The 27996-nt window shown below is 38.4% G+C and overlaps 1 protein-coding gene across 3 annotated transcripts in view; it reads right to left on the bottom strand.

Moving 5' to 3' along the window:
* Window positions 1-27996, bottom strand: part of LOC149028771 (formin-like protein 5) — a 125158-nt gene that overhangs the window by 77227 nt on the left and 19935 nt on the right. For all 3 annotated transcript variants that reach the window (XM_089138954.1, XM_089138969.1, XM_089138961.1), the window contains one exon: window positions 92-881. In XM_089138954.1, the coding sequence (XP_088995080.1) occupies window positions 92-881 (790 nt within the window). The remainder of the gene's footprint in view (window positions 1-91; window positions 882-27996) is intronic.

Here is a 27996-nt window from a genome sequence, read left to right on the forward strand (position 1 = left end):
ATAAATTTTTTTCAGGGGGTGGGGATGGAAAAATGAGAGTAAACTTGAAAAATTGAAGGTTGACAAGAACAAAATGAAAATACGAACATACCAGTAGAGAAATCACTTAAACTTAACGTAAGCAAGGGCCTATCATCCTTTTGTCCATCTTCGTGCCCACCATTGTTTCTATGACATTTACGATAGATGAAAAAGAGCATTGCAGCAAAAGCAAACGTCCCAACCGCAGTTACAACAACTGCCACAACAACATGTTTCTGGCTATTAATGTGCTCTTTTGTTGGTAGTCGTGGTGCTAAATCTGGATTCAGGGTAGAATGGCCAACAGAAGGCTGAAGACTTGGATCTCCTAGCTTTGTGGGAAGAAGCGGGTGTGTTGGACTTGGACGCTGAACAGGGTTTTCAGGATCAGGATCCTGAGAGCTGGCAGAGCCAGCATCAAAAGACTGTGCTCGACTGTGGGCACGCAAGTGAACTGCGGCAACAGGAGTAAAGGCAGGTGTTATTGCTATTGTTTGAGGTACCAAATTACCCTTATGACGTCTAGAAGGTCCGCCAGCAACCTTATAGTTTCCGGAAGTTATGGATTGACTGAGAAGAGACCCAAGATGTTTTTTTTGCAAATTCCCAGAGCCTCTTGCATCTCCAGAAACGTGAGAAAGATGGTTATTATTTCTTAAGCAACCCAAAAGAGTCAGCTTCCTCTCGGTAGGCAGCACATTAATCATTTTCTGTAATCTTCCTTTTTCTGATGACCATGCCTCTGAATTGACCTCAAAGGAGCCTCTGGCCTTTTCCTCCAGAGGGAGTAAGTCATAATTTTCATTAACTTCTTTCAAGTGAATCAAATCTGACCTACATTTGATCCATAACTGCTCTACCTGCAGTGGAACTCTCATATCATTCATTTATCAATTCATAAACAAATAAACAGTGCTTGGTGGTGTGGTAAATACCAAGTTTTATCAGGTGTGACAAAAATAGGTACATGCATAAGAAAGGCTATTGTTGCATATTATTACAGAATGTTAATGCTAGAATATAGTAATTAGAAGGTCCTAATGGGTAAAATGAATTGGACAATAATAAAAAATGGAATATGAAAGAATTTGTTGGTCAGACAAAATTAACTATGCACTCTTAAAAAAGTATGCTAAGTTTATTCATGCATGTGAGAAATAGCAAACAAGAAACAGTATGAGAACAAGAACAAATGATGGGAGAGATTGTGCTGCAAAGCCTAAGCAATCTCTCCCACTCATGATTGCCTTTATAAAAGGAAAAGCACATCCAGCTGAAGTACTACAACCCATTTCTAGTTTTATGAAAAAAGGAAGCAGAATAAAAGGTAAGAGTGTAAGACTACTCTAGCTTACGTTGACTAGTCCTTGAGCGAAGGACATAAATACTTTCTAGAAAACTTAACAAAGTGAATGAGCACATACGTACCCTATGTAAAAATGGGTCATGTACACCTACAGAGGTAGGCCTGGCACTGGTAATCTTGACAATTCCCCTCAACCTGGAGCATACACGTCATTCAAGCCAATTGTAAAACACCTGTAAAAAGGGAATTATGGGCATTAAATATGCCATCAGAAATTAGCTCGAGGCGCTAATTCCTGATGGGATAAATCGTATTTGGAGTTGATTTCCTGCTGGGTTTTTGACTTCCGAAGTCCTACTTTGTTTAATCTTATTTCATTTCCTCTTTAGGATTGTAATTGTACCTATAAATAGAGAATGAAGAGCACTGGAGACTTCATGATTGAGAGTGAAGCTCCACAAGGCATATTGAGTCTGATCTCTCTTATTCTCACTTCTCCCTTAATAGAACTTCAGTCCTATTTACATAGTATCAGAGCAGCTTTATAAATCAAGAGCCATTATCCTTCTTCTTCAAGGTTCTTTCCCTTTCTTCAAAGATGCTACTACTAGCCAAGAGTTGAAGGCTTCCTTGATCATCAGCAGAAAGGTGCAGCACCATTGCCGCAATTTTTTGGTGGAAAAAGTAGACTAGTTCCATGCTGAAAAAGAACTAGTGCTCTCCTTTGAAAGACAGCTTCAGCCTCCCTGAAAGGTCAGTTTACCTTTGTCGATATTACGGTTGCTTGTTTAGTGGACTGAATCCTAGTATGTTAATGTAAAGCTAAGATCAAGGATGACTTAGGCACTATTAAACTCACAAATCAGAAAATTCAGAACTAGGAAGAACTACAAGTCTAAGGGTATCACCAACCTAGATCAGAATTTGAATGAAGGACAGCTATAGTTCAATACAGCAGAAACTTCAAAACAGGTTTGAACAAGAGAAGAAAAACAAAAAGGGAAAAAGGTGTTTCAGCTCTCTCAGCTAGGTTCCTCAACCCTAGGTATTTAGATATCAACAGCAAGGTCCTCATGCTTCTTGTCACTAAAGCAAAGAGACAATTATAAATTCAAAGCGAAGCTTCATTAATAAGTTCATAAAAATCTGTAGGATAAAAACAACCTATTACATACTTATAGAGTGCTACTACTTACTCTCCAAGTTACATAAGATATAGAAACTATGCGCTGAGAATATTATGCTGATCCAGCTAATATTCTCAGCAGAAAAAAAAATCATATATTTTTAAAAAATTAGGATTTGGCTTTATAATCAACCACATGCTTGAATCCTAAATAGAAACTAAGTTTCAGAAACTAAGAAACACTAAAATAAAAACTAACTAAAATCCAATTAAGTCTAAGACTTTAGTCTTCATATAAGATCTTCTGTTGTAAGTCAAAGAAGGGTAGTTTTATCTTATTATGAGTTTTATTAATTTTAGTCCCACGTCAGGTATTCTTGTATTCTTCACTTCATTCTATAATTATAAATTAAAGCATGCAGTGTCACAATGATACATGCAAGGATTTCCGTCAACATTTCAACATGGTATCAAAGCCATGTGGTTCCTAAAACACCAATCATCCATCGTAGATCGCAGACAGGACAAAGACTCACCATCGCTGCCTGCAGAATAGCTTCTGCCATCATCTTCATCTTCAAAGCCTAAAACTCCATTCCAGCTTTCTTCCACACTTTCCATAAACTCAAAATAACCTTTAACACCATCGCCTACTTCTCTTCTAGCCTTACAGCCCCAATTGAACCTCTAGAAACCTCCTGGAAGCCTAGCGATTGCTCCTAGAGGAGTCGCCGCATCTTTATGACTCTTCTAGGGCCACTGCTTGCCCTTTTTTAGTGCCCAACCTACCCACGATCACTCCTAGGAGTGTCGTCTACTTCTTACGATTCTACTAGGATGATCCAAATTCCAAAAGATAAAAATATATACATAAAAAGAAGAAAAAAAAATCATCCTCTATTTTCACCCAAAGAGACCTTCTAGACTTATTGCCTACCGCATTCAAACCTTACAAATGTCTCTAGATTCATCAACGATGCTTAAGATTGGTTCTAGGTGCATCACAGGTAGCACCTATTATTTTGTGAACTCACAAGGAGTTGTTTTGTGAATTCAAAGATTTTTAGGGGGTTGTTTTGTGAATTCGAATATTACCAGGGGGCTCATTGTAAATTTGATGAAATAGTATTTACCTCCATGGACTCGATTCATTCCTCTTCTTCTTCCATCACCCCCCTATTGTTCTGTTTTTAGCCCTCCGTGAAACAAAATTTATTTCACTAAAATAACAGGAAAAATTTTTGTTTCTATCCCATACTTGAGTGATCTCTTGTTCCTCCTATGGCTGATTCCACCACGTCTCCCTTGTCTGGTACATCTGAAGAGTTTCCTAATAAATCTATTCCTTGGGATCATGAGTTTTTTCCGCTTCAGATGACAACTGTGAAACATAATGGGACCCATTACCTTCGATGGTCTTTTCTGTTTCTCTTGTTGTTGGTGCTCGTGGTCTCACTGGCCATCTTGATAACACTTCTACCAAACCTTCCTCTTCTGGTCCACAAATTACCAAGTGGTATACAGATCAATGTTTGGTCATAGGATTTCGTCTTAATTCCATTGAACCAACCATAGCAAAGAGCTATCTCCTTTGCCCAAACGTTGTTACTATTTGGAAGGTTGCTCAAGATACATACTCCAAAATAGGTAATGATGCACGATGCTTTGAAATTAAAGGGAAAATACATCAGTTGCAATAGAAACATCTTACTCTCTCTAAATATTATAATACACTTCAAGTATACTACCAAACCTTGGATTTCTATGGGAAATTTACACCCAAGAATGCAATGCCATTGCTTATAAAAAATGGGAGGACAAACTTTGGGTTTATGACATTCTGGCAGGATTGAATATAGAGTATGATCAGATTCGTGCACAGATCCTTACCCTTAAGCCTTTTCCCTCCTTGGAGCAAGCATATGCCATGGTGGATACGGAGGATAATCAATGGATAGCTGTGGTACATTCTAAGCCTAATTTTGGTGACTCTTGGCCTCCTGTGAAGTGTGAATATTGTGGCAAGGAATGCCATACAAAGGATAAATGTTGAAAATTACATAGACGTCCAGCTAGTTCCTATGGAGGAGGTAAGAGTGGAAGTAGGGGCAGCAATCCAGTATCTACTAATCAAGTTCTTTAAGACACCTAGAGTACATCAGCATCTATTCTTGTATATGAGATCTAAACTCTTTTTCGTTACCTGATGACCAAGCTTGACGGATCTTCTTATGGACCAACTCCATGTGCAAGTGTAGCCTTTGTCATCACTTCCACATCAAATACCCAGCAGCCCCCAAGTATTTTTGTTTGTCACAATGTCAACTCCGTTTATCCCACCTTGATAATTGACTCCGAGGAAACTGACCATATGACAAGCACATCCTCGTAGTTTCATACTCATTCATCTATTCCATTTGGTCAAGATGTTAAAACTGCTGATGGGTCTCTTTCCCCTATCTTTAGAAAGGGTTCCATTACATGTTCCCCTACACTTAACCTTTCTTTTGTCTTATATGTTTCAAAAATTTCCATCAACTTTTTGTCTATTAGTACCCTTACCCGCGATATGAACTGTAAAATAACATTCTTTACTATTCACTGTGTTGTTTAGGACATGGAAACGAGGCATGCGATTGGCAATGGTAGATAGAAGGGGGGACTTTACTTGTTGGAAGGATCACCATCAACTTTTTCTACAGGCTCTACGTCATCCTCTCTTGCACTCTCATGTTTGTTACAATGCCATAATAAGCTTGGCAACCTACCTTTATCTGTTTTAACTAGATTATTTCCAGACCTAGTTAAAAAATGAAATTTGAATGACTTCCGTTGTGATGCTTGCATTTTAGCCAAGTAAACAAGACATATTTACCCTATTTTTGATAATCGTAGTAAAGTGCATTTTTCTAGTATTTATTCTGATGTGTGGGGTCTTTCTCGGATTGTGTTTGTTTCTGGTCATCGTTGGTTTGTGTCTTTTATTGATTGTTGCACTAGGACTACTTGGGTGCATCTTCTTCATCAAAAAAGTGATGTTTTTTTCCTATTTTCAAATTTTCCATAATATGGTTAGGACCCAATTTGGTGGTGTTGTGAAAATTCTCAGATCTGATAATGGGACTGAATAATCGGGTGGGCCTTTTCCCTACTATTGTTTTGCTCATAAGATTATCCATCAAACCAGTTGTGCGAATACTTCCCACCACCCCCCCCCCCCCCCCCAAAAAAAAAAAGGGTTGTGCTAAGTGCAAATATAGACATCTCCTATAAGTAGCAAGTTCCCTTATATTCACCATGTATGTGCCTCCTCTATAGAAGAAAATTCGACCGAAATTGTTGAAATTTTGGTCGAAATGTCTGCATTTTTCAAAAATGAAACGAAATTCCAATTATTTCGGAAAAGTGTCAAATTTCGACCGAAATTTAAGAGACTTCAACCATTTCGAAGGTTTCGACCAAAATTTCGACCATTTCAATATTCCAACTTTTTTTTCCTTAGTTTTTGTTGATCTATATCCCATTTTCACCTAATTTCCACAACTCCTTTGCCTTCAAACATCTCTTTCGCTCATTTTTTGCCTTCAAACACCTCCCAAGCCACAACAGCTACAAAGGAAACTCCGGCAACAATAGAATGTGAAGCATGAGCCATACCCAACAATTCCAAACGTCCCCTTTTTTATTTTTGTTTTATTCATGCCCTAAATGATCTTTAATATATGTTTAGCCTAGGACTATGATCTATGATTGTGTTTTGTTAAACTTATCTTTTCATTATTTGCTACCATTTTTTCATATTTTTATTTTAATAATTATTTTCTAAAATTATTTATTTTTATTTTATGTATATATGATATATAGGCTTCAACTTAATATATGTTAAAGCCCCATTTGAACCCCAAAAAAAAAAAATATATATATATATATATATATATATATATATATATATATATATATATATATATAACACCTCCCCAAGCCACAACAGCTACAAAGGAGACACCAACACTTGATCTAGTTGGTCATTTTATTTTGTTGACTTGTATATGTAATCATTCTACCAAACAATTCATGTATGTTGATGATTCTATGCTTGTATGCAATACAGTTTGTACTTGTCGGAACCAATCATTTGTTAGTATATACTTGAATGATAAATTTTCAGAGGTTTTTTTTTTTAAGGCAAAATACTAGTTCCATTGTGTTTATTATGCTTGAAATAAGTAGTATGCAAGAATCCAAATCATTTTGTGTCCATATGAGGCCCGAAATTGAAGTTCCAATTTCTAGAAAAAAATGTCCAGTTTTGACCAAAATTTCGCCTGAAACATTGAAATGCAAAAGGTCGAAATTCCTGTTTCGGTCGAATTTTCTTCCTTGGCCTCCTCATTTTTGGGGTGATGTCATTCAGACTGCGACCTATCTAATTAACAGAATGCCCTCTCGAGTTATGGACCAGCATTGTTCTCTTGAGGTTCTTTTAGGCACCACCAACTTTATAGTCCCACCTAAGGTCTTTGGGTGCATTGCTTTTATTTGTAACCATCATAACCATTGTAAGTTTGATCCTCATGGATTACGGTGTATCTTCTTAGGTTATCCACCAACCCAAAAGGGCCATAAATGTTATCACCCCAAATCTCGTAGGTTCTTTGTCTCTATGGATGTGGTTTTTTAGGAGCAAGTCCCTTTCTATTCCCTCCTCTTCTTCAGGGGGACAGTATTAGTGAAGAAGCTCCGGTATTTTTTTAGATTCATCATAAGGTTCCTACTGTTAAGTCCCCTTTTACTGAATCTCCTTTGGAAGATGGAGTTACTGGGTAGGAACGGCTGGTGGATGATGTGCAAGGGAAGCATAAGCCTCTAAAGACCTACCAAAGAAAGAAGAAACCCCCCCCCTTTCTTCTAGACCGACTCCAAGCACAAGTGTAGTCTCGCCAAAAATGTTGCTGCAACTCTTCAACTAAACCCGTAAATCAACTATAATACTCCATCAACGGCTGGCCATTCAAAAAGTAACTAAACATTCGACCACATAATGCATAAACACACAAAATATTCTTTTCCTAACCAAAAAAATCACATATGTCCTCCCATATTTACATGGACGATTATTAGCAATGGAAAAATCAACACTATTCCAAATCCATACCTTAACGAAAGCATCATCACGAGTCCACATTTCATGCGTGGCAACCGAGGTTGCATCCTTCAAATTAATAACAGGACAATCCTCCTTTAAATATTTCGATTTACCCTGGGCATGGATTAAGGCGTACATTGCCTTCACCTAGAGAAAATAATTTTCAGCTCCTTTCAGCTTAATACTTGTCATTTGGAATGGTACTTCCTCCTTAGATATATTCTTCGTAAGGATCAGCCATGGCCAAAACTTAAAAACACGATACTAATTATGGACGGAAACAACGATCATGAACATAGAAGATCCAATGTCTTCTTCTAATCTATTGCATACTAATGATCACAATGCTTTTACAGCTTGAGGCTACTGCTGCCACACACAAACAATAGCAAGGAGCACCCAAACCCAACTCGCAGGAAGCTCAAGCCCTCAGTGGAGGAGGCTTTGATACCATGTAACGAGACCAAGTCCTTTATTGATGCACAAAACCAAATAGGGAAGCGAGAAAGAGAGAGAAGAATGAGAAGAAAGAGATGAGGGAGAGGCAATTCAGGAATGAATCGAATACCCCTCTCCAGTTTGCACTATTCCAATATAGGTACAAGCCTAAAAATAGGTTCCAATATCTGATGGTTTCTACACTACTAATTTAGAATAAATAACAAATAAAACCCCGAAAGAAAAATATGGGACCAAATCAACCAACTTGAATCCTAGCTTTCATGATCAACTAGGCATATGCTCCACAGTCTAATATGCCATTAACTGCACAATACGAAACTGTCAACACTCTCCTTGTAAACCAACAATCAAATAACCAACAGAAGTAGTTTGTGGATTGAGTGGGATGGGATTCGGAAAAAAATAGGTTTTTAAAACCCAATGGGAAGGGATTGTGGATGTATAGGGTTTGGGATTTGAATTGGGGAAATTAGAGCTCACCAATATCTTAGATGGGTTGGATAAATGTGTTATAGTCAACGATATCAAAAGATATGAAACTCAACCCATGGGAGACATGTGATAAATTTCTTAAGATGAAATGGGTTGAAACCTGAAACTTGGAGGGAATGTAAGTAAAATAATATAGGGATATGATCACCCAAAGTTTGGTGGGGTTTGGATGGCTAAATTAAAAGATATGAAGGTTCTTGTTTAGGGTCTTAGGAAATACAAAAATTCAAGAAAATAATTGTATCTTGAAATCGAGCAGTCAAATTGGGACAAAGTCACTAGGGTTAGGGGGATAAGGCTCTTATAGTCTGTGACAGATCTAACAGTTAAACTAACGTAGATCTGACTTTGAAATTTGGGACTCAAGTAAGGTCCGAAAAGCTAAGAAAATAAAACGTGTTGCCATCATGTGTGATAAATAAGGAAAGTTTGAATCGTGGAGTACGAGCTGGCAAATTTGGTTATAGAATAGGAGAGTTTAGGTGTTTTACAAAATAGGACAGAGGAGGTTCTATTGCATATTTTCTGTTAGATTTGTGTTTTATTGTCTTTCCATTTTGGGACAGATTTGGACCTTTAGAAGATGCGTTTTTATTCTTGGAATGTATCTAAAATTTGTAGGAGAGATCCCATCGTTTTTGGGGACTGACTTTAGGCTTGTATTCATCTATAAATAAAGCATCTTGAGGGGAGAGACTCTGCTACAAAGGATGTCTCTTCCTCCTCTTTCTCTTCTCATTCTTCTTTTACTTCTCTCTTGTCTCTCTTCTCTTCTGCGGCTGCAACTTAGTAGGAGGTCCTGGTTTTGTTACATGGTATCAGAGCCTCTCTATGGAGGGTGTGAATCATCCGCATTTATGCGTTGGTATTTTTTCTTTCTCTGTTCGTGTATGGCACCGGCAGCCTCTGCAAAAGTAATAGTAATGTTTAGCATGAATTAGATTCAAAGAAAACACTTGGGCTTCTATGTTTGTGATCGTTAATATTGTCTACAATTAGTATTGTGATTATAAGTCTCCATCATGGCTGATCCTTCGAAGCTCATATCCAAGGATGGTATACCATTCTAAATCCCAAAGTATTAAGTTGAAAGGAGCTGAAAATTATTTTCTTTGGGCAAAGGCAATGTCTGCGTTTATCCATGCCCAAGGAAAGTCGAAGTACTGAAAGGAAGATTGTCTCGCTATTGATTCTAAGGAAAAAGCCTCAGATTTCACACAAGAAACATGGACTCATGAAGATGCAGTGGTTAAGGTATGGATCTGGAATAATGATGATTCTTCTATTACAAATAACATTGTGTTTTATGACACATCTAAGCAGATCTAGGAAGACTTGCAAGATTCTTTTGGCCAAGAAAAAAATGTTTTGTGCGTTTAACTTATATGATTAGAGGTTAAGTTATTCTCAGAATGGCCACTTGTCGATGGAATATTATAGTGGATTTAAGGGTTTAGTAGAAGAATTGCAGCAACATCAGCAACTCACCACTGATCTTGAAACTTTGAAGACATGGAAGGCTGAATTCTATGTTTTTAATTCTTGGTTGTGCTAATATAGAATTTTCTATAGGTAAGTCAAATTTTAACATCTGAAAAAGTTCCTACTTTGAATAATGCTTTCCACAGATTATTACATATCAGTGGAAGTAAAAGTACTTAAGAAAGCAAGGAGAATACTGCAATGGTTGCCGGTCGTGGCAATGGTTGCCGGTCGTGGCCATGGCTCTTTTCCATCACGTGGAAGGGGTACTAGCCGATGAAGAGGAAGAGGTGGAGCATAGCCTCCTCTTTCGAACTTATCAAAGGGCAACCAGATTTGCTATTACTATGGCAAACAGAATCACGCTAAAGAAAATTGTTGGGATAAACATGGTTGTCCTGAGTGGGGAGAGAATTATGTTAATACTATAGCATCTACTGGAGAAAACCCTATTGATAACACACCTGAGTATGCTCCTGTGGGCTTCTACAAGTTCCTCCTCTCCTAATGCTGACCTCAATCAAATCCTAAAGAGCATACAACAGTTAGAGTAGAGTAAAAGTGCATCCACTTACAACCTCACCCAAACAGCTATATCTACTAAGTCTTATGCTTCGGGTTCCTGAATTGTAGACTCTAGGGCGTCCGAACATATGCTAGGTATCTCATCCTTATTTTCAAATTATTCTGAGTTTGCTAACCCTGCCACTATTGTTACCGCTAATGGTAAAATCTTCTATTGTTGGTAATGGAAGTGTTTCACCTTTACCAAATTTGAACCTTTCCACCATCTTATTTTTTCCAAAATTTTTAGAAAATCTTATTTCTGTGAATCGTATTGCCAAAGCCTTACATTGTCTTGTGTTGTTCTTCCTGTCTTTTTATTAATTTCAGGATCTTTGGACCAAAAGGAGGACTGGTGGAGGAATTGAAAAAAATGGACTATACTATCTCCCCGATTTTGATTCTTCTCTTACAAGTTGCAAAGGTGTATAGTGTGCCTCCATCGGACTAGCATTATTGTTTGGGTCACCTTTCTCCTAGTAGGCCTAGGTTGGTAATACCCAATTGCAAGAATGTTACTTCAATAAATTGCGACGCACGTTAATTAGGTGAACAACGTAGGACAAATTTTCCTACTAGGACTAAGCCTAGAAGTACAACTTTGTTTCTTCATTCGGATGTTTGGGGGCCTTATCACATTCCAACATGGTGGGAGATCTCGCGAGACGAGATGGGAGGCGAGAGTTGAGAGACAGGAGATCTCGCCATCTCGCTAATACCTCGGCGAGATCTCGCCAAAAGTGATATTTCCAACAGTTTAGGGGGTTTAAAAAGCCTCTCTCTGCGCAAAGCCATTTTTGGCCGAAAAAGTCACATTTTGGCCGGAATTTGTTGGGGATTCAACTTCAAAACATCACAACTCATCTACAACAGCAGATTCAAGCCTATTTCAAGTGATCTTTAACAAATATAAGATTTTCCCCCAAATTTGAATTTTTTTCAAATAGAAGGTTCTACAATGGGTGTATGAGTGTGGTATAAATATATGTTGATGATCAAGCTTTGATCTACACTTTCATGGAAAAATTTTTAATTTTCTGCTTTTTTTTTTTTTTTTTTTTTTCGTGTTTAAAAAATATAGGGTAATTTTCATCTGGACCCCTTAAGGTTTTCTTTTGCATATGGCTCCCCTGTGGTTTCAAAAAATGATTAAGTAAGGACAAGCTTCACAGAAACCGTTAGTTTAAAAAAGATTCGTAATTTTATATATTTTTTTATATTTGTATTCAAAGGTTTAAGATTTTATAAATTTACAAATAGAGTCCTTGCTTTTACCCGACTCTAAACCCTTTTATTTGGTAAACCCTAATTAGCTAATTACCGGCTAATATATAATTAAATTAGTGAAGTTTAACGATTAGAGAAAAAGAGACATCAAAGAGGTGTTGAGAGAGATAACATTCAGGGCATCGAAAAGCCTGTGATTCGTCATCTCGCGAGGTGTAGAGATGTCAAGCGTATCAGTGGTTTGATCTATGAGGAGACCTGTGGAGTCCTCAAGATCTTCCTTGAGAATGTTATTTGTGATGCTGTTACTTATACAGTGCACGCTCGTAGAAAGATCGTGACCGCCATGGATGTGGTTTATGCACTCAAGAGGCAGGGCAGGACTCTCTACGGGTTTGATGGTTAATCGTTAAGGCAGAACAATTGTTTGTTCTAGGGTTTTTTGGGAGGTCAGAAATATGGTTTACATCTATTTTCCATTTGTATTTTACATGTTTCGGGTGTGAATATCCCTATAGTCATCTGGGTCTTGTAAATTTTTGATGGATTAGCAGATTAAAAGGCCATTTTGCTATTAAGGAAAACCTTTGAATTGGCTCTCTAAATTTATTTGATTGGTTATGCTCTGATAAAGAAGACCTTAATGGTGAGTTTTAGCGGACAGATCATCAAATTAGAGCGTCATAGTCTTTTGAGTCAAGAAATCAAAAATCAATACTAATATTCCCCAGATTTTTTGTTCACTTCACTAGTGAAGGTCGGTTTGTCTCTAATCGCTGGTTTGGTTGATGTTTCTGATTAGAACATCGAATAGTTCTATAATTCTACTCGCTAATTAGGGTTTAGAGACGGTAGAAGCAGGGACTTTATTTGTAAATTTATAAAATCTTAAACCTTTGAATATAAACATAAAAATATATAAAATTATGATTTTTTTTTTAAACTAACAGTTTCTGTTAAGCGTGTCCTTATTTAATCATTTTTTCAAACCACAGGGGAGCCATATGCAAAAGAAAACTTAAACTGGACTAAAAGTGACCTAGACCAAACCTCAGAGGTCTAGATGAAAATTAAAAATTATAAAAAAATACTTATGATATGAATGTGATTATCACTTATGTTAAACTACATTTAGAGGGCTACAATCCCATGTATTCATATTTTGATTATCATGCTTGCTGTATTTATTTTTATTTTTTATTTATTTTTTATTTATTATTTAAATAATTAAATAAAAAAATTTATGAAAAATAATGTTTTATTAAAAATTTATCTTTTTTTTTTAAATGATGTTTATATTATGTAGTTTATTTTAAAAATACAAACATGTTTGTTTGAGCATTGTATATATGTTATCTTAGAACAAAGTTTGTGTTTTGTTGTTTTATAAATTGTTTTTACATAAAATAATTATAAAAAATAATATGTTATTAAAAGTTTATCTGTTTTTTCTTTTTTTTAATGATGCTCATATTATGTATTTTATTTTAAAAATACAAACATGTCTGTTTGAGCATTATATATATGTTATCTTTAAAACAAAGTGTGTGTTCTATTATTTTATAAATTGTTTTTACATGTTTTTATGTATCTAAAAATTATTCTAATGATTATTTAGGAATATTCATGTATGTATTTCAGACTTTCAGTGCTGTACATTTGTATCTTAAATGGCAACTAGTGGGAGTGGCGGCACTGGTAATGGGACTCAACACATTGCTTGGCAACATGAGGATCCACGGACTGCCGACAAGAAAAAAATCCTGATGCAAGTATTGCCTCAAGACTTTGAATTCTGGTGGTTCAACCAGATTAAAGCAACATTTGGCTGGTGGCTACAAAGATGATCCCAAGGTTCCTTATGAAGTGCAAAAAGCAATTGCAGCAACTTTAAGGGGAGGGAAACAAAAAAAGGACGAAATGGCACAAAAGCAAAGGGAATTTGAGGATACAGTGTTGTCTAGACCTTTTCTTGATGTTGACGAAAAGTCAAGCAACGATGAAGAGAGGAGAAGGGTTTTTTTTGATACTAGTGCTTTTTTAATACTGGAAACTAAACATTGCCGGATGGATGCGAACCCAAGACCTCCCCATGGGAATCTGGGCTTTTAACTGCTCTACTAACCCACCATTGTCAGAAGAGAAGGGTTATGGGTGTTGAGTCACAGGCCGAGTGGAGACAGATGAAGGCTGCAATGGAAGCTAGCAGATAGTCCTTACATGTTGAGAATGTGAGGCAATATGAACAAACAAGGGGAGCAGGTGGTTCGGGGTTAAGGGCATCCATGCCACCTAAACATAGTTTTCAGGGAACTGAGAGGACTGAAAGGAGGAAGACTAGACATTATGATGCCACATTTGACCAAGACTCCTCCCTCTTCAAGCATCAAGACATCTATCAAAGAAGCATTCCATATATGTTTGCTGGAGGTAAAGAAGGCAGTAGGGAGGAGGAAGCTAGGTTGGCAATCAGCAAATTCATGCTCTACAACAACATTGCAGCCAATGTAGCCAAAACACCATACTATCAAGGGATGATTAATGCAGTTGCTAGGGCAAGTGTAGGGGTTAAAGGCCCAACATCTTGGGAAGTAATGAATAAATATTTACCAAAGGTAAAGCAGGAGGTGGATGAATACATTGGTTCATTAAAGGAAAAATGGAGTACATATGGTGTTACTATGATGGTTGATGGATGGACTGGTCCTACTGGACAGTCCATCATTAATTTCATGGCGAGCTGCAATGGAAAGACATCCTTCCTTAAGTCAGTGGATGCCTCAGATAAAATCAAAGATGTTGACTACCTTTACAAGCTTCTTAGGGAAGTGGTCCTTGAGATAGGGCCGAAGAATGTTATCCAAATTGTCACAGATAACGGTGCTAACTTCAAAAAAGCTAGTGAAATGTTAATGAAGAAGAAGAGCAGCAGGATCCACCTCTTTCAGACACCATGTGCAGCACATTTGATTGATCTTATGTTGAAGGACTTCGGGAAAAGAAAGTAAATCAATACTGTGGTTGAGAGGGCTAGAAGGGTAAGTAATTTTATTTATAACCATGGTTATGTGTTAGAGATGATGAAGAACCACTGTAAGGGTGATCTAGTCAGACCCAAATTGACTAGATTTGCCACCAACTATGTAGCTCGAAAAGCTTCCCAGAAGAAAGTGGTGGGTCTACGGCACATGTTTGCAAGTGAAGAGTGGTTTGGTTGGCGTGGTTCTAGCCATCTTGATGCAGTACTAACCCAACAAACCATTGCTGATGATTCCTTTTGGAGGCAGTTGAATAGGACACTGGGCATTATAGAGCCTATTGTGTTTGTTTTAAGGATGGTGGATCCGGAGAAGAAGCCCACAATGCCCCACATATAAGCTGCCCTCGAGCAAATGAAAGAATTGGTTAAAGCTGCTGCCCCTCGCTACTTCAAATCCTACGAGAGGATCATCGATAATAGATGGGAGGCACACTTGATGCATCATTTGCACTTGGATGGTGAGTCACTTTTAAGTCTTTAAGTTTTTGTTGTATACTTTAATTTACATTCTTAATTTGTTATAAGTTATAAGTTATAACTTATAATTTATAAACAAGTAAACAACCAAATCACTAACCAAATTTTTTATTTCCATAATGCAAACTTACTACCTCAACCCAAAGTACCATTACAAGAATTATCTGGGGCTTGATGTAAGGTTGATGAATGCGGTGCAAGACGTGGTGGAGAAACTTGTGTCAAATCCCGTTATGCAAGGGACAATTAATGGAGAGGTGAGAACTTATTCAATTGTTTCTTCAACTTCTTGCATTAGTGCATTAAGCATATGCATAATACAATAATTGAAGAATTGGTGTACAGATCAGGGAGTTCAGGATGCCTCTGGGAGTTTTGGAAAGCCTTCTGCAGTTGCAACTAGGCAAAAAAATGATCCTAGTAAATAGTCCATTACTATAAGTCATTAAGTCTATAACTCTGTAAATGAAAACTGATAAGTTATATAAATATTATGATTTACTTGCCTAATGCATTCTTATTTTTGGTTATGCAGCTGATAGGTGGGTGCTATATGCAACTAGTGCGCCAAATCTCAGGGACATAGCAATTAAAGTACTCTCACAGACTTGTTCATCCTCTGGTTGAGAGAGGAACTGGAGCACCTTCTCGCTCATCCATAGTAAGGTACGAAACAGATTGAAGGAGTAAGAGGCTCGAGGACTTAGTGTATGTGCATTACAACATGAGATTGAGAGTAGGACACATACAAGAAGATATAGATGACAACAATCGTGAACCGATTGAGTTGACTGATATATTCCACGAGCCCCCCGCAGAAGATGAGGAAGATGATGTCATATATCAGTGGGTTAGGGATCGAGGTGGCCCAGGTATTGGATGGGCCGGAGGGCAACCAAATCCTATCATTGCTGCTGCTATGGGCCGAGATGTTGTGGCTGAGCACGCGTCTTCTGATGAGAGTCAAGCTGCTGTAGCAGCATTAGAAGGACCAACTGTATCATTTAAGGAGCCACCTAGTCAACTCGAAAGTCGAAACAACTAAGGTGACATCTAGTAGTGGGGGTTTAGATGATGCCGATGATACTAGAGGGCCAAGTGGCAGTCAACCATTGAGTCATGGAGGCAGTCAGGCTGGTGGTGTTGCTGGTGGAAGTCAGCGTCAACAAAGGGAGTCACCTCCACTAGTCCGAGTCATCCGACACATGCGAGCCACAGTTCCCCTATCTCTCGGACTTATGCTAGGAGTAGGAAGAGCATATCAAACCAGGGGCAAACAAATGATGATGCGAGCATGCATGATCTTGAATTGAACATGGGAAGCATGAGCTTAGATCATGGTCACAGTGATTCACAACAACAGAGTTTGGACACTTGCCAATCATCAGGGTACCAATATGGGGATCACAGCACCGGGTCAGATTACAGTGGGTATTCTTCTTATGGAAGTCATGTTATTCCTCAAGACCCTGCACCTGGAGAGTACACATATGGGAGTGAAGGTGGGTTGTGAACTGAGTGGTTTAGAAACCCCTACCAACATACTCAACAACAACAATGGCTCTTTCACCCACCCACGATTGACGGTTATCCCAAGTTGCTATTCCTCCAGTAATTCGACATGGAGACATATCAGTTCCATATAAACCGATAGATGACATACTACAGTGATGGGTTGACCTGGGAGTCATATGTGGCCACCGTTCAGAATCAATTGATGCAGAATGCTGAGTGATACTCTTATAGTCTTGTAAGTTGTAATCTACTAATCTTGTTACTCTTGTCTCTTGTACTCTTGTGATCTTGTCAGTCTTGTGACTTGTGAGTTGTGAATTATGATTGTGAACTGATGGATTATGATCTATGACTTACTAAAACTCTAAAACTTCTCATGGTTGTAACATTTTGAAGACATTTATGATTTAACTATTTAAGTTCTTTGATAGTTTGATCACTTGAATACTTGATGTGTAATGTTGAATTGTTAATGTATTTGATACTTGATAGTTGATAACTTGAATTACTTGATATCTTTACATTACATGTTGTCTAACCTTGCATTTAACAGAATTTCGGTTTTACACATAGGGTCAACTTATTTTCTCACAAATCTAAGGCCACCAATGTGTTCAAAAGGCCTTAAATAGGCTAAATACCAAGTTTCAACCCAACCGGGGCCCTAAAACCCACCGAAATGGGCCTCAGAGATTACGCCCATTTTTTGGTAGATCTCGACCGAGATCTTGCCATCTCAGTCGAGATCTCACTTTTTCATAGTGGCGAGATCTCGCTTGAGAGCGAGAGCTCCCACCATGCATTCCAATCGGTTTAGTTTCCAACACTTCATTATTTTGTTGGATGACTTTTTCTAGATTTACTTGGTTATTTTTAATAAAGGATCGAAGTGAAGTTTTAAAAATAATTATAGATTTTTTTGCTGAAATTTCTACGCAATTCAATGTCTGTTAAAATTTTTCCTACCGACAATGCTTTGGAGTACATGCAAAATGTGATTTTTGATTTATGTTCTACTAAAGGCATTCTCCATCAATTTAGTTGTTCTTACGCACCACAAAAAAATGTGTAGCGAATCGGAAACATAGGCATATTACAAGTGGTAAGATCCCTTATGCTCCATATGAGTTTACCCAAACATTATTGGTGTGATGCAACCTTACCGCATCTACCTTGATATATTGAATGCCATCTTCAGTTTTGCAAGACGAGATACCCTTTCAAGTTGTTTATCCAAATTCACCATTGTTTTATATCTCACCCAAGGTTTTTGGTTGTATATGTTATACACATGTTTTACCCTAAGCAAAAGATATGTTTTTTACCAAGGCTCATGAGTGTATTTTTCTAGGTTATTCTTGGTACCAAAAAGGATACAAAGTTTTTGACCCTTTAACTAAGTGTCAATTTATCACAGCTAACAGACCTTCTTTGAAGATAATCCATATTATGATCCTAACAGTTACCTGAAGATGATTAGTTTGACTCCCTTCCCTTTTACCTATAGTGGTGTCGAATCCAACTGAAACACCTGGATCAGATGAGTTGCCCAACAAAGAACGGGATTGCGGCTCTCCTGAAGAACAGCTTGTATTTCCAGGTCCTGAGGAGTAGGGGTGTAAAGGGATAACCGAGATCCGCTTCCGAATTCACATCCGCATTAGTTTAGGGTATCCAAATCCCTCCGATTACTAATAGAATGTGGATATGGTAATACCCCTTCCGACTGACTATTACTTGTCCAATAAAATTGTCTAATTAAGTTACTTATTTGGATTTGCTTTTCTTATTTATATAAATTTCTTATTTGAGATATGTGAATATTTTTTTAGATTTTCTACTAATATAAATACCAAAGTTGTTAATTCTTAAGTTTCAATCCTAACCCTTAAAAATAAAACGGTAAAGAAGTCAACAGGTAGTTAAGAACTTGTATTCAATCAATAATCATACCCATTTAGAAGAATCTATTTTTTTTTTAAAATCCGAATCCATCTGAATATAATAGGATAGGATATGGTATTACCACTACCTAATTTGAGTCCGACCTATGTCTAATGTTATGTATCCTATTTCTCATTACGTTACTACATCTCACTTCCCATTCATTATCATAGCCTTACCACATCTCTGTCTTCTATGGATATTCCATCTACATACTCTGAGGGCCTATGGCTCTCTCTAATCCACATTGGAAAGCTACAATGGAGTCAGAAATTGAGGCTCTACATCCTAGGAATACTTGGACTCTTGTGGATTTGCCTCCACGTAAAGACCTCGTTAGACATCATTGTATTTGTGACTAAACATAATTCTAGTGGGTCTATGCGAGGTACCTTAAAGTGCGACTAGTTGTAATGGGATATACTCAAACTTACGGTATAGATTTTTTTTAAAACCTCCCCCCCCCCCCCCGAAAGCCCATTTGAATTCATTTAATTTTTTTTATCATTGGCAACCAACTTAGGGTGGCCTCTTCATTAATTAGATGTAAAAAATGCCTTTCTGTATGAAGATTTGGCTGAAGAAGTGTATATAGAGCAACCTCCTAGCTTTGTTACTCGGAAGGATTTCTACTAAGGTGCGTCAATTTCACAAGTCAATCTATAGACTGAAATAGTCCCCAAAAGCATGGTTTGAAAAGTTCAATTCAGTACTATCTGAAGTGGTATTTTACCAGTGTTATCTGGACACTTGTCTAAATAAGAAAGACAGAGTCTGGAATTACTAATTGTTTATGTGAATGACACCATTGTTTCTAGAAGTGATAGTACAGGAACCGATGAAGTAATGAAATTTCTCAGTACAAGGCTTCAGATAAAAGACTAAGGGCATTTGCAGTATTTTCTTAGAATTAAAATTCTTCAGAGCATTCATGGAATAAGCCTTTTGTAGTGGAAATATGTGATGGACTCGTTGACTGAAACCAGCATGCCTGGGTGTAAGCCTATACATACACCCGTGGACCCGTCATCTTAAACTCACCAAAGATGTAAGAGAAGATTTTTTGAATCCTCAGAGATACAGACGGTTAGTAGGAAAGCTTATATCTCTTACTGTGACTCTTCCAGACTAATCATATGCCGTAGGGTTGTTGCACTAACCTAAGAAGCCACACTGGGACGCCTTGATGCGAATATTTGCAGTATATGAGGAAAAGGTCTTGTGCATAAAAAAAAATGCACAACTGAGGTTGTGTGCCTATTCAGATGCAAATTAGGCAAGGTCACAAGATGGTCGGAGATCCACTTCTGATTATTGTACTTTCCTTGGAGGGATTTGGTAACTTGGAGGAGTAAGAAGCAAGCTACAGTGGCTCGATCTAGTGCTAAGGCACAGTATCACGCTATGGCTCACAGAGTGTCAGAAATTTTTTTGGGTCAAATCCTTCTTAAAAGAAGTTGGTGTTGAAGTTGAAGAACCTATTGAGATGTTTTATGATAATCAGGCAGCAATCTACATCGCTAGCAATCTGGTGTTAAAAGAGGACCAAACATGCTGAGGTGGATCTGCAATCTGTGCAAGACAGTCATGAGAGGGGTCATAACACATCCTATGTTTCTTCTGTAGAACAAGTTGGAGACATCTTTACTAAGTCCCTAGACTCCTTACTTGGTCCAGCCTTTGTGCAAGGATGTCGCAAACTGGGAGTTGGTGATCAGTACTCTTCAGCATGAGGGGGGTTGTTGCGATTCATGTGTAACAAATAACGAAAGTTTGAATTGTGGAGTACAAGTAAAGTAAGTCTGGATTGTGGAGTACAAGTTGGAAAATCTGGCTACAGAATAGGAAAGTTTAGGTGTTCTACAAAATAGGGTAGAGTAGATTCTATTGCAAATTTTCTGTTAGATTTGGGTTATATTGGCTTTCCTTTTTGGGACAGATTTAGACCTTTAGAAGATTGGTTTTTATTTTTGGAATGTATCTAAAATTAGTAGGAGAGATCCCATCGTTTTTGGGGACTGACTTTAGGCTCATATTCATCTATAAATAAAGCATTCTCGAGGGGAGAGATGCTGCTACAGAAGATGTCTCTTTGTTCTCTCTTCTTCTCTTTCTCTTCACATTCTTCTTGTACTTTTCTCTCTTGTCTCTCTTCTCTTCCATGGTTGCAACACAGTAGGAAGTCCTCGTCTTGTTGCAAAAGGAAAGGGTGCAATGGATGATGGATGAATAAGGACGGCTAGGGGTGGAATTGGGAAGGGGTCGTACTTACTTGGAGAAGGGAAGAAGGCTTCTGTACTGTTGAATTGTTGCTGGAATTGAAGAACTCATGCTGAAATTAAAAAAGAAAAGCTAATACTTCCACTGTGGCCCTCTCCAAAAGACCACGATCTGGATTTCCTCCAAACTCAAATTTGTATTCAATTCAATGTGCCAATTACACAGCTGGAGGGCTTTATTTACAGCCACAAATAAGAAATAGAAGAGGATTCTAAGTTGGAAAACCAACTAGAACTCTAATTGACTTATCCGACAACTCAACTACTTATTAACTACTTTGACATCAAAAAACTCTATAACTGACTCTAGAGGACTCCAATCCAAATTCTAAGAGTTGATATGGAGCCCTAAAAATAAGGAGATTAAAATGGTTTCAAATTGTGGGATCCTAGCATCTTTGGGGATCTCACCTAAACTAGGATCTAGAATAAATGGCAAAATATCAGCAACATAAAGTAAAAAAAATCTAAGGTCCAGAGTCCAGACAGCATCCAGAACTCTATGGGACCAATACCTAATTGTCACAACTTTAAGCAAAATTACCAAAATACCCTTGGATCGAATTAGGGGTTCTTTTGGGGGGGGGGGAGGAGGTTGGCCTGCTTACGTCACCACTATTATTTCTCTCTGACTTTTTGGGGGAGCTAAGGCTATGTACTCAATTAGAGAACATCAGAACCTAAAACTACTATGACTGAAGCTGTATCCTCATCCTCCTATGGCTTGACTGAAAAAGTTAGAAAGAGCTTTCCACCAATGGAAGACTATTGTTAAAGTTGTAGTCACTGGATGTGGACAGCAAGATCTCTAACTCAGAATGCCCCCAAAGGTGATGCTAATTGGGAAGTCATTGATGCATGTATCCTAGGACAAATCTTCAACCTAATGGCTGATAATATTGTGGACCCCATAACTCACATGGATATAGTGAAGGGGTGTGTGAATGTTTCGTGTGTGATGGTCACAATAATTTGTCTGGGATCTATGAGTTGTTTCAGGAGTTATATAGGGTGAATAGGAAAGGTGGACCCCTAACCCAATACTTCGGTGATTTTAAGAAGATGTATCACAGTGAGCTCCATTTTACCCACTCTTCTAATGTAAAATCCATGCAACAACAGGGAACAGCTTGCAGTAATGGGCTTCTTAGGAGGCCTAGGAAAATAATTTGATTCTGCTCGGCACAGATCCTTGGAGGAGAGAGGGTTGCATTCCTTACTCCATGCTTAACCTTTTTCCTCACTCATATGCTTGTCTATCTACAGTTGAAAATCATCCCCTTCCTAAATCCGTTTCAGAAGCATTGGCTAGTCCTGGGTGGTATGCTGCTATGTATGATAAGTTGTATGCTCTTGACGAAAGCCAGACGTGGGATCTGGTCCCTTTACCAGCAAGGAAAACTGTAGAAATACAATGTTTGGCAGAATGGCTTATTGATCCATGATCTCAAGCCCTCTATTTATAATTAAGTGGAAAGTAGACTATTACAAGGAATAGAATTTTACATGAGTACAAACTCTGATTTAACTCCTATACAAACTCTAATTGGACTCCTAGTAGAATCCTACACTCCCCCTCAAGTTGAGGCATAGATATTAGTCATGCCCAACTTGACTACAATAGGAAGGAAATCTCTTTCTTTTAAACCCTTAGTGAAAACATCTGCTACTTGGTCTCCAGATCTTACAAAAGGCATACAGATAAGCCCTTGTTCCAACTTTCCTTTGACAAAAAACCTGTCAATTTCAATATGCTTAGTTCGATCATGTTGCCCTGGATTATTAGCAATACCAATAGCAGCCTTGTTGTCACAATATAACATCATAGGGTTTGGAACTTGGACTCCAATATCTTGCAGCAAGCCTTTCAACCATAGTAGCTCACAAACTCCACGAACCATAGCTCTATATTTAGCTTCGGTACTAGATAAAGCTACCACATTATGTTTCTTACTTCTCCAAGTAACTAGATTACCTCCAACAAAGGTACAGTAACCTAAAATTGACTTCCTATCTGGAGATCCAGCCCAGTCTGCATCAGTGTATGGTTCTACTTTTAGATTATCAGTGGGTGACAGAAGTATTTCTTTTCTAAGAGTTCCCTTCAAATACTATAGTATTCTGGTAACAGCCTTCCTATGAGCTAAATATGGATCATGCATGAATTGTCTCACTAACCCTACAGCATAAGCGATGTATGGCCTGGTGTGGGACAAGTAAATAAGCTTCCCTACCAGCCTTAGGTGTCTTCCTTTGTCCACTGGTTCTCCCTCTTTTTCTTTAAGTTTAGCTCCAGCTTCAATAGGGGTATCAACTGCTTTACACCCCAACATTCCCACTTCTGATAATAGATCTAGGACATACTTTCTTTGGGATAGGAATATACCTTTCTTTGATAGAGCCACCTCAATCCCTAAGAAATATTGTAACTTCCCTAGATCTTTAATTTCAAACTCTCTGCCAAGAAAGTCTTTCAACTTTTGAATTTCTTCACCATCATTCCCAGTGATGACAATATCGTATACATAAACAATGAGAAGTGTGATGTTCGTACCTGACTTCTTGACAAATAGTCTATGATCAGCATTGCTTTGCTTGTACCCAATAGAAGTCATTGCCTTCAGAAGGCGTCCAAACTAGCATCTAGGAGACTGTTTTAACCCATAAATTGACCTCTTCAACCGACAGACTTTCCCTACAGTATTGTCATCGGAGAAACCATGTGGGATTTCCATATAGACCTCTTCTGCTAACTCCCCATGTAAGAAGGCATTCTTTACGTCTAGTTGGTGCAAGTTCTAGTGTTTGTTCACAGCTACAGACAACAAAACCCTGACAGTATTTAGTTTCACAATAGGGGCAAAGGTCTCCTGATAATCAATCCCATAGGTCTGGGTAAACCCCTTTGCAACTAGTCTAGCTTTCAACTTGTTGACTGATCCATCCATATTTTGTTTAACCACAAATACCCATTTGCAGCCCACTGGTTTTTTTTCTGGAGGAAGTGTAACCAACTCCCAAGTGTCATTTTTCTTCATTGCCTGCATTTCTTCTACCATAGCTGCCTTCCATCTCTTATCAGCATAGGCTTCCTGCCAACTTTTAGGAACAGATACAGATGATAGAGAGGATATAAAAGCACGGTAGGAGTCAAACAAAGAGTTATAAGAAACATATTTAGCTATGGGATGTTGAGTACAAGATCTGACCCCTTTTCTAACAGCAATAGGAAGATCAGAAGAAGATACCTCAGTAGAATCTGATTCTGGAGCAGAAGACTAAAATGGTAACGAATCACCTTTCTCCACCTGCTTTAGCCGGTTGTATTTCTTCCTCTGATAAGTCTGCACCTCTTTATTCTGGTCAATGTGGTTTTGAAAGACCCCAACAGTGTGTCTCACAAGAGTGGTCTCCCCCTGGCTAGGTTCTTCACATGGTTCAGAAATCGAAGGGGGAGGATTAAAGTCCTCAGGTATACTGGCCGAAGTCTTCCCCTGGTCAGGAAACTCTTCTAGGACTCTTAAGTTGTGTTGGTGTGTGATAGGAAGATCTAGAGTCGGAAAGAACACCTCTCCTCTAGAACTCTCCCCCTGGAGAGGTGTATAGTAAGGGCAAAACTCATGAAAAAGTACATCCATGGATACAATGGTTTTCCTGGAGGGAGGATGATAACATTTGTACCCTTTCTGAGTAGCTATACCCCAAAAATATGTAGCGTAGACCGCAGGGAGCTAGCTTACTCTGGTGGGCTATGATTCTGGCATAACACACGCATCCAAAAACCTTTGGGGGAATAAAAAAAGAAGAGGCTCCCTAAAGAATCTCATTAGGACATTTAAAACCAAGTATCCTACTAGGCATCCTATTCATAAGGTAAGAAGTAGTGAGTATAGCATCACTCCAGTACTGGTCAGGTACATTCATAGCAATCATAATAGAACGGGCTATCTCTAAGAGATGTTGATTCTTCCTTTCGATGGGTTTGAAGAACTGCCAGAAAGAAAGGGCGATGGATTTCAATGGGGTTTCGATGGGTTTCAATAGGTTTTTGATGGGTTTGAAGAGTTGTGACAAGAGAAAGGCGATGGTTTTTGAAAGAGATAGTTCAACACTCTTTGACACTCTGTGACAGCGAGAGAGAGGCCAGGAGGGAGGTTTTTTCTCATTTTCCCTAATCGTATTTAGGCTCTAATGCCATGTAGAAATACAATTTATTGATCCATGATCTCAAGCCCTCTATTTATAATTAAGTGGAAACTAGACTATTACAAGGAATAGAATTTTACATGAATACAAACTCTAATTTAACTCCTATACAAACTCTAATTGAAATCCTAGTAGAATCCTACAAAAACTGCCATTGCATGTCATTGGTATTCGAGGTCAAAATCAACCTTGATGGCACCTTGCTCGTTTGAAAGCTCAACTTGTGGCCAACAGATGTGCCCAGGCTTATGGTGTTGATTATATAAACACATTCTCTCCAGTGGTTAAACTCACTTCAGTTTGAACTTTGGTATCATTGGCTTTTCGTTGGCCCTTATATCAGTTGGATATGCCTCCCTTCATGGTGATCTTCATAAAGGAAGTTTGATGTAACCAAGGAAAACCTTACCCTTTTTTATTGCAGTTCTCCAGGAAGGCCGAATCTGACCAGGGGCAAATTGGTTATTTTATGGGTCTTATTGGATGCAGAGTACTGTTAGGAGTCCATGTCTACTTCTATTTTGAATTTAAATAGTCTTTGATTAGTTATGGAAGAGCTCAGTCAGGTTAGGAATCCCAGTTAGAGAAGGATTTCCTTAGTTGCACTCCACTTTCTACAAGGAGTCCAAATCTGGTTTTTGTTTCGAATTTGAGTCCTTTGTTAGCAAGTTAGGGCTGAGTCCTTGTCATACTAGGAGTGCTAGTTGGAATCTTGCTTTCAATTTGGATTCTTTCTTAAAGTAGGATATTTTAATTTTGCAAATCTCCTTTTGTTAGAGTTCTAATTAGAAATCCTCTTCCAGTAGTGTGAGTAGTCTTAGTGGGAGAAGGAACTCCACTTCAAATTGAATTCTTTGTTGAGTCCTAAATGGTCTTCTATTTTGTTGAGTCCTATTTCAAATTTCCTTCTTGTAGGAAGCTATAAATATAGCCCCATTCAGCTATAACAGATCAGACATGATATTTAATAAAATTTGAAGATTTGAAGGTGACCAAAGAGAAGTCGTGGGTTTTCCAAGGTGGGAAGCCTACGGCTATGTTGTGCACCTATTTTCCTGTAAGGTGCTGCAATTGTGTAATTGATCACTTTATAAATCAAGTACAACACCAGTCCCAACCCTACCCTCTTCCCCTTCATTCTTCCTTGCGCACCCCCCCCCTCTCCAACACAAGACTGAAACCCTTCTTTGCCCAAGCCTAAGCCTAAGCCCCATATCCATTTTTTATTTTCTGGAATTTTCGGACTTCTTATAAGACCAAAAATTCAAGGTCAAATCTACAGCAATCTAACAGTTAGATACTGTCCCAAACTTTAGAAGCCTCATCCCCCCAACTGTAGTGACCTTCCCTCTCAATTTCAGCCCAATCAGCCAACCAAACCCTAGTTTAGACCCAAATCCTTTTGCTGCGCTAAATTCCCAATAACCCTAGGAACCCTAAGCCTTCACCCATTCATAATTCTCAAACCATTCATCCAAACCCTAATTCTTTTTATGACTGTCATCCCCTACCCCTCCTCTACACTTGACCTTAACCCTAACCCTAATCCTACCCCAAAAACCATATATATTATAAAACCCTAAATTCTCAAATCCTAGCTTTAGGAATTGAATCTGAAATTCAAAATTCTATAAAAAATAGATTTAGTTCCCACCCCATTCCAGCTTGGCAAACCCTAATTTCCCTCTCCCCTTATTCCAAATCAACCCTAGACCCCCCCCCCAACCTTACCCGCACAATTTGGAAGGTCACCCCTTAGCCGCATGGTATATTTCACAATCAACTGCTGTCAATAAGGAAATTGCCTGAGTTTTGCCCTAATCAGCTAAAACCCTACCGCTGGTTCAATAGAAGAGGATCCTAAAGATTGGCCCCAAATTTAGGGTTACATTAAAATCTATATGGAGATGCCACCAAGGTTTGTTACCTAAGGAGAGAGTGATTCGGTATGTAAACTCAAGAAATCCTTATATGGCTTGAAACAATCCCTTAGAGCATGGTTCGGTTGTTTCACTTCTGTGGTAACTGATTTTGGACTGACTAGGAGTGAGAGTGATTACTCCGTATCCATCTGCCATTCGATAACGGCTAGAAAGCTATTTCTTATAGTATATGTTGATATTGTTATTACTGGAGATGACTACATATAGAAAAGTTGACAAACCTAGGGAGGTTATTGAGGTAAAATTTCGTCGTCTAATTCCCAATAGTTTACACTCCTAAGCTGATGTAGTCTGGTGTGATGCAGTTCCCATGAGGGAAATTGATGCAATTCTGAGTAGATCTTGGTTGTATGATAATGATGTAACTAATCCATAGGAGGGAAAATACTAGTAACTTTAGGCATAGGGGGAAAGATATTGTATTCCTTCCCTTGAATCTACAAGCAGAAGTTAGGAAAAGAGGTGTACAGAGTCCAGCCCCAACTCCCAAGAGACCCTAGTCCTGGCCCTACCCTTAAGAAACTCAAGGACCCACTCCAGAAGTTCAGCCTGAAGTCAAGCCCCTTCCAATCATTGAACAGCTAAAACCAGAAGATCCAATCCAGGAGGTTCTACAGATAGAAGGCAGCACCCTAAGTGGCTATACAGGCCAGGCCGAATCCTCTTATCCAGACAGAAGGTCATCTTTGCCAAGTAGAAGCTTCCTCCAGAGAATGTGCCAGAAAAGATTGACAAAATTACCCTGGGAGTTGAAGATCACCTAGTT

The sequence above is a fragment of the Hakea prostrata genome, chromosome 1, assembly GCF_041222555.1.
Source record: "Hakea prostrata isolate BN-2017 chromosome 1, UWA_Hpros_2, whole genome shotgun sequence".
Lineage (NCBI taxonomy): Eukaryota > Viridiplantae > Streptophyta > Magnoliopsida > Proteales > Proteaceae > Hakea > Hakea prostrata.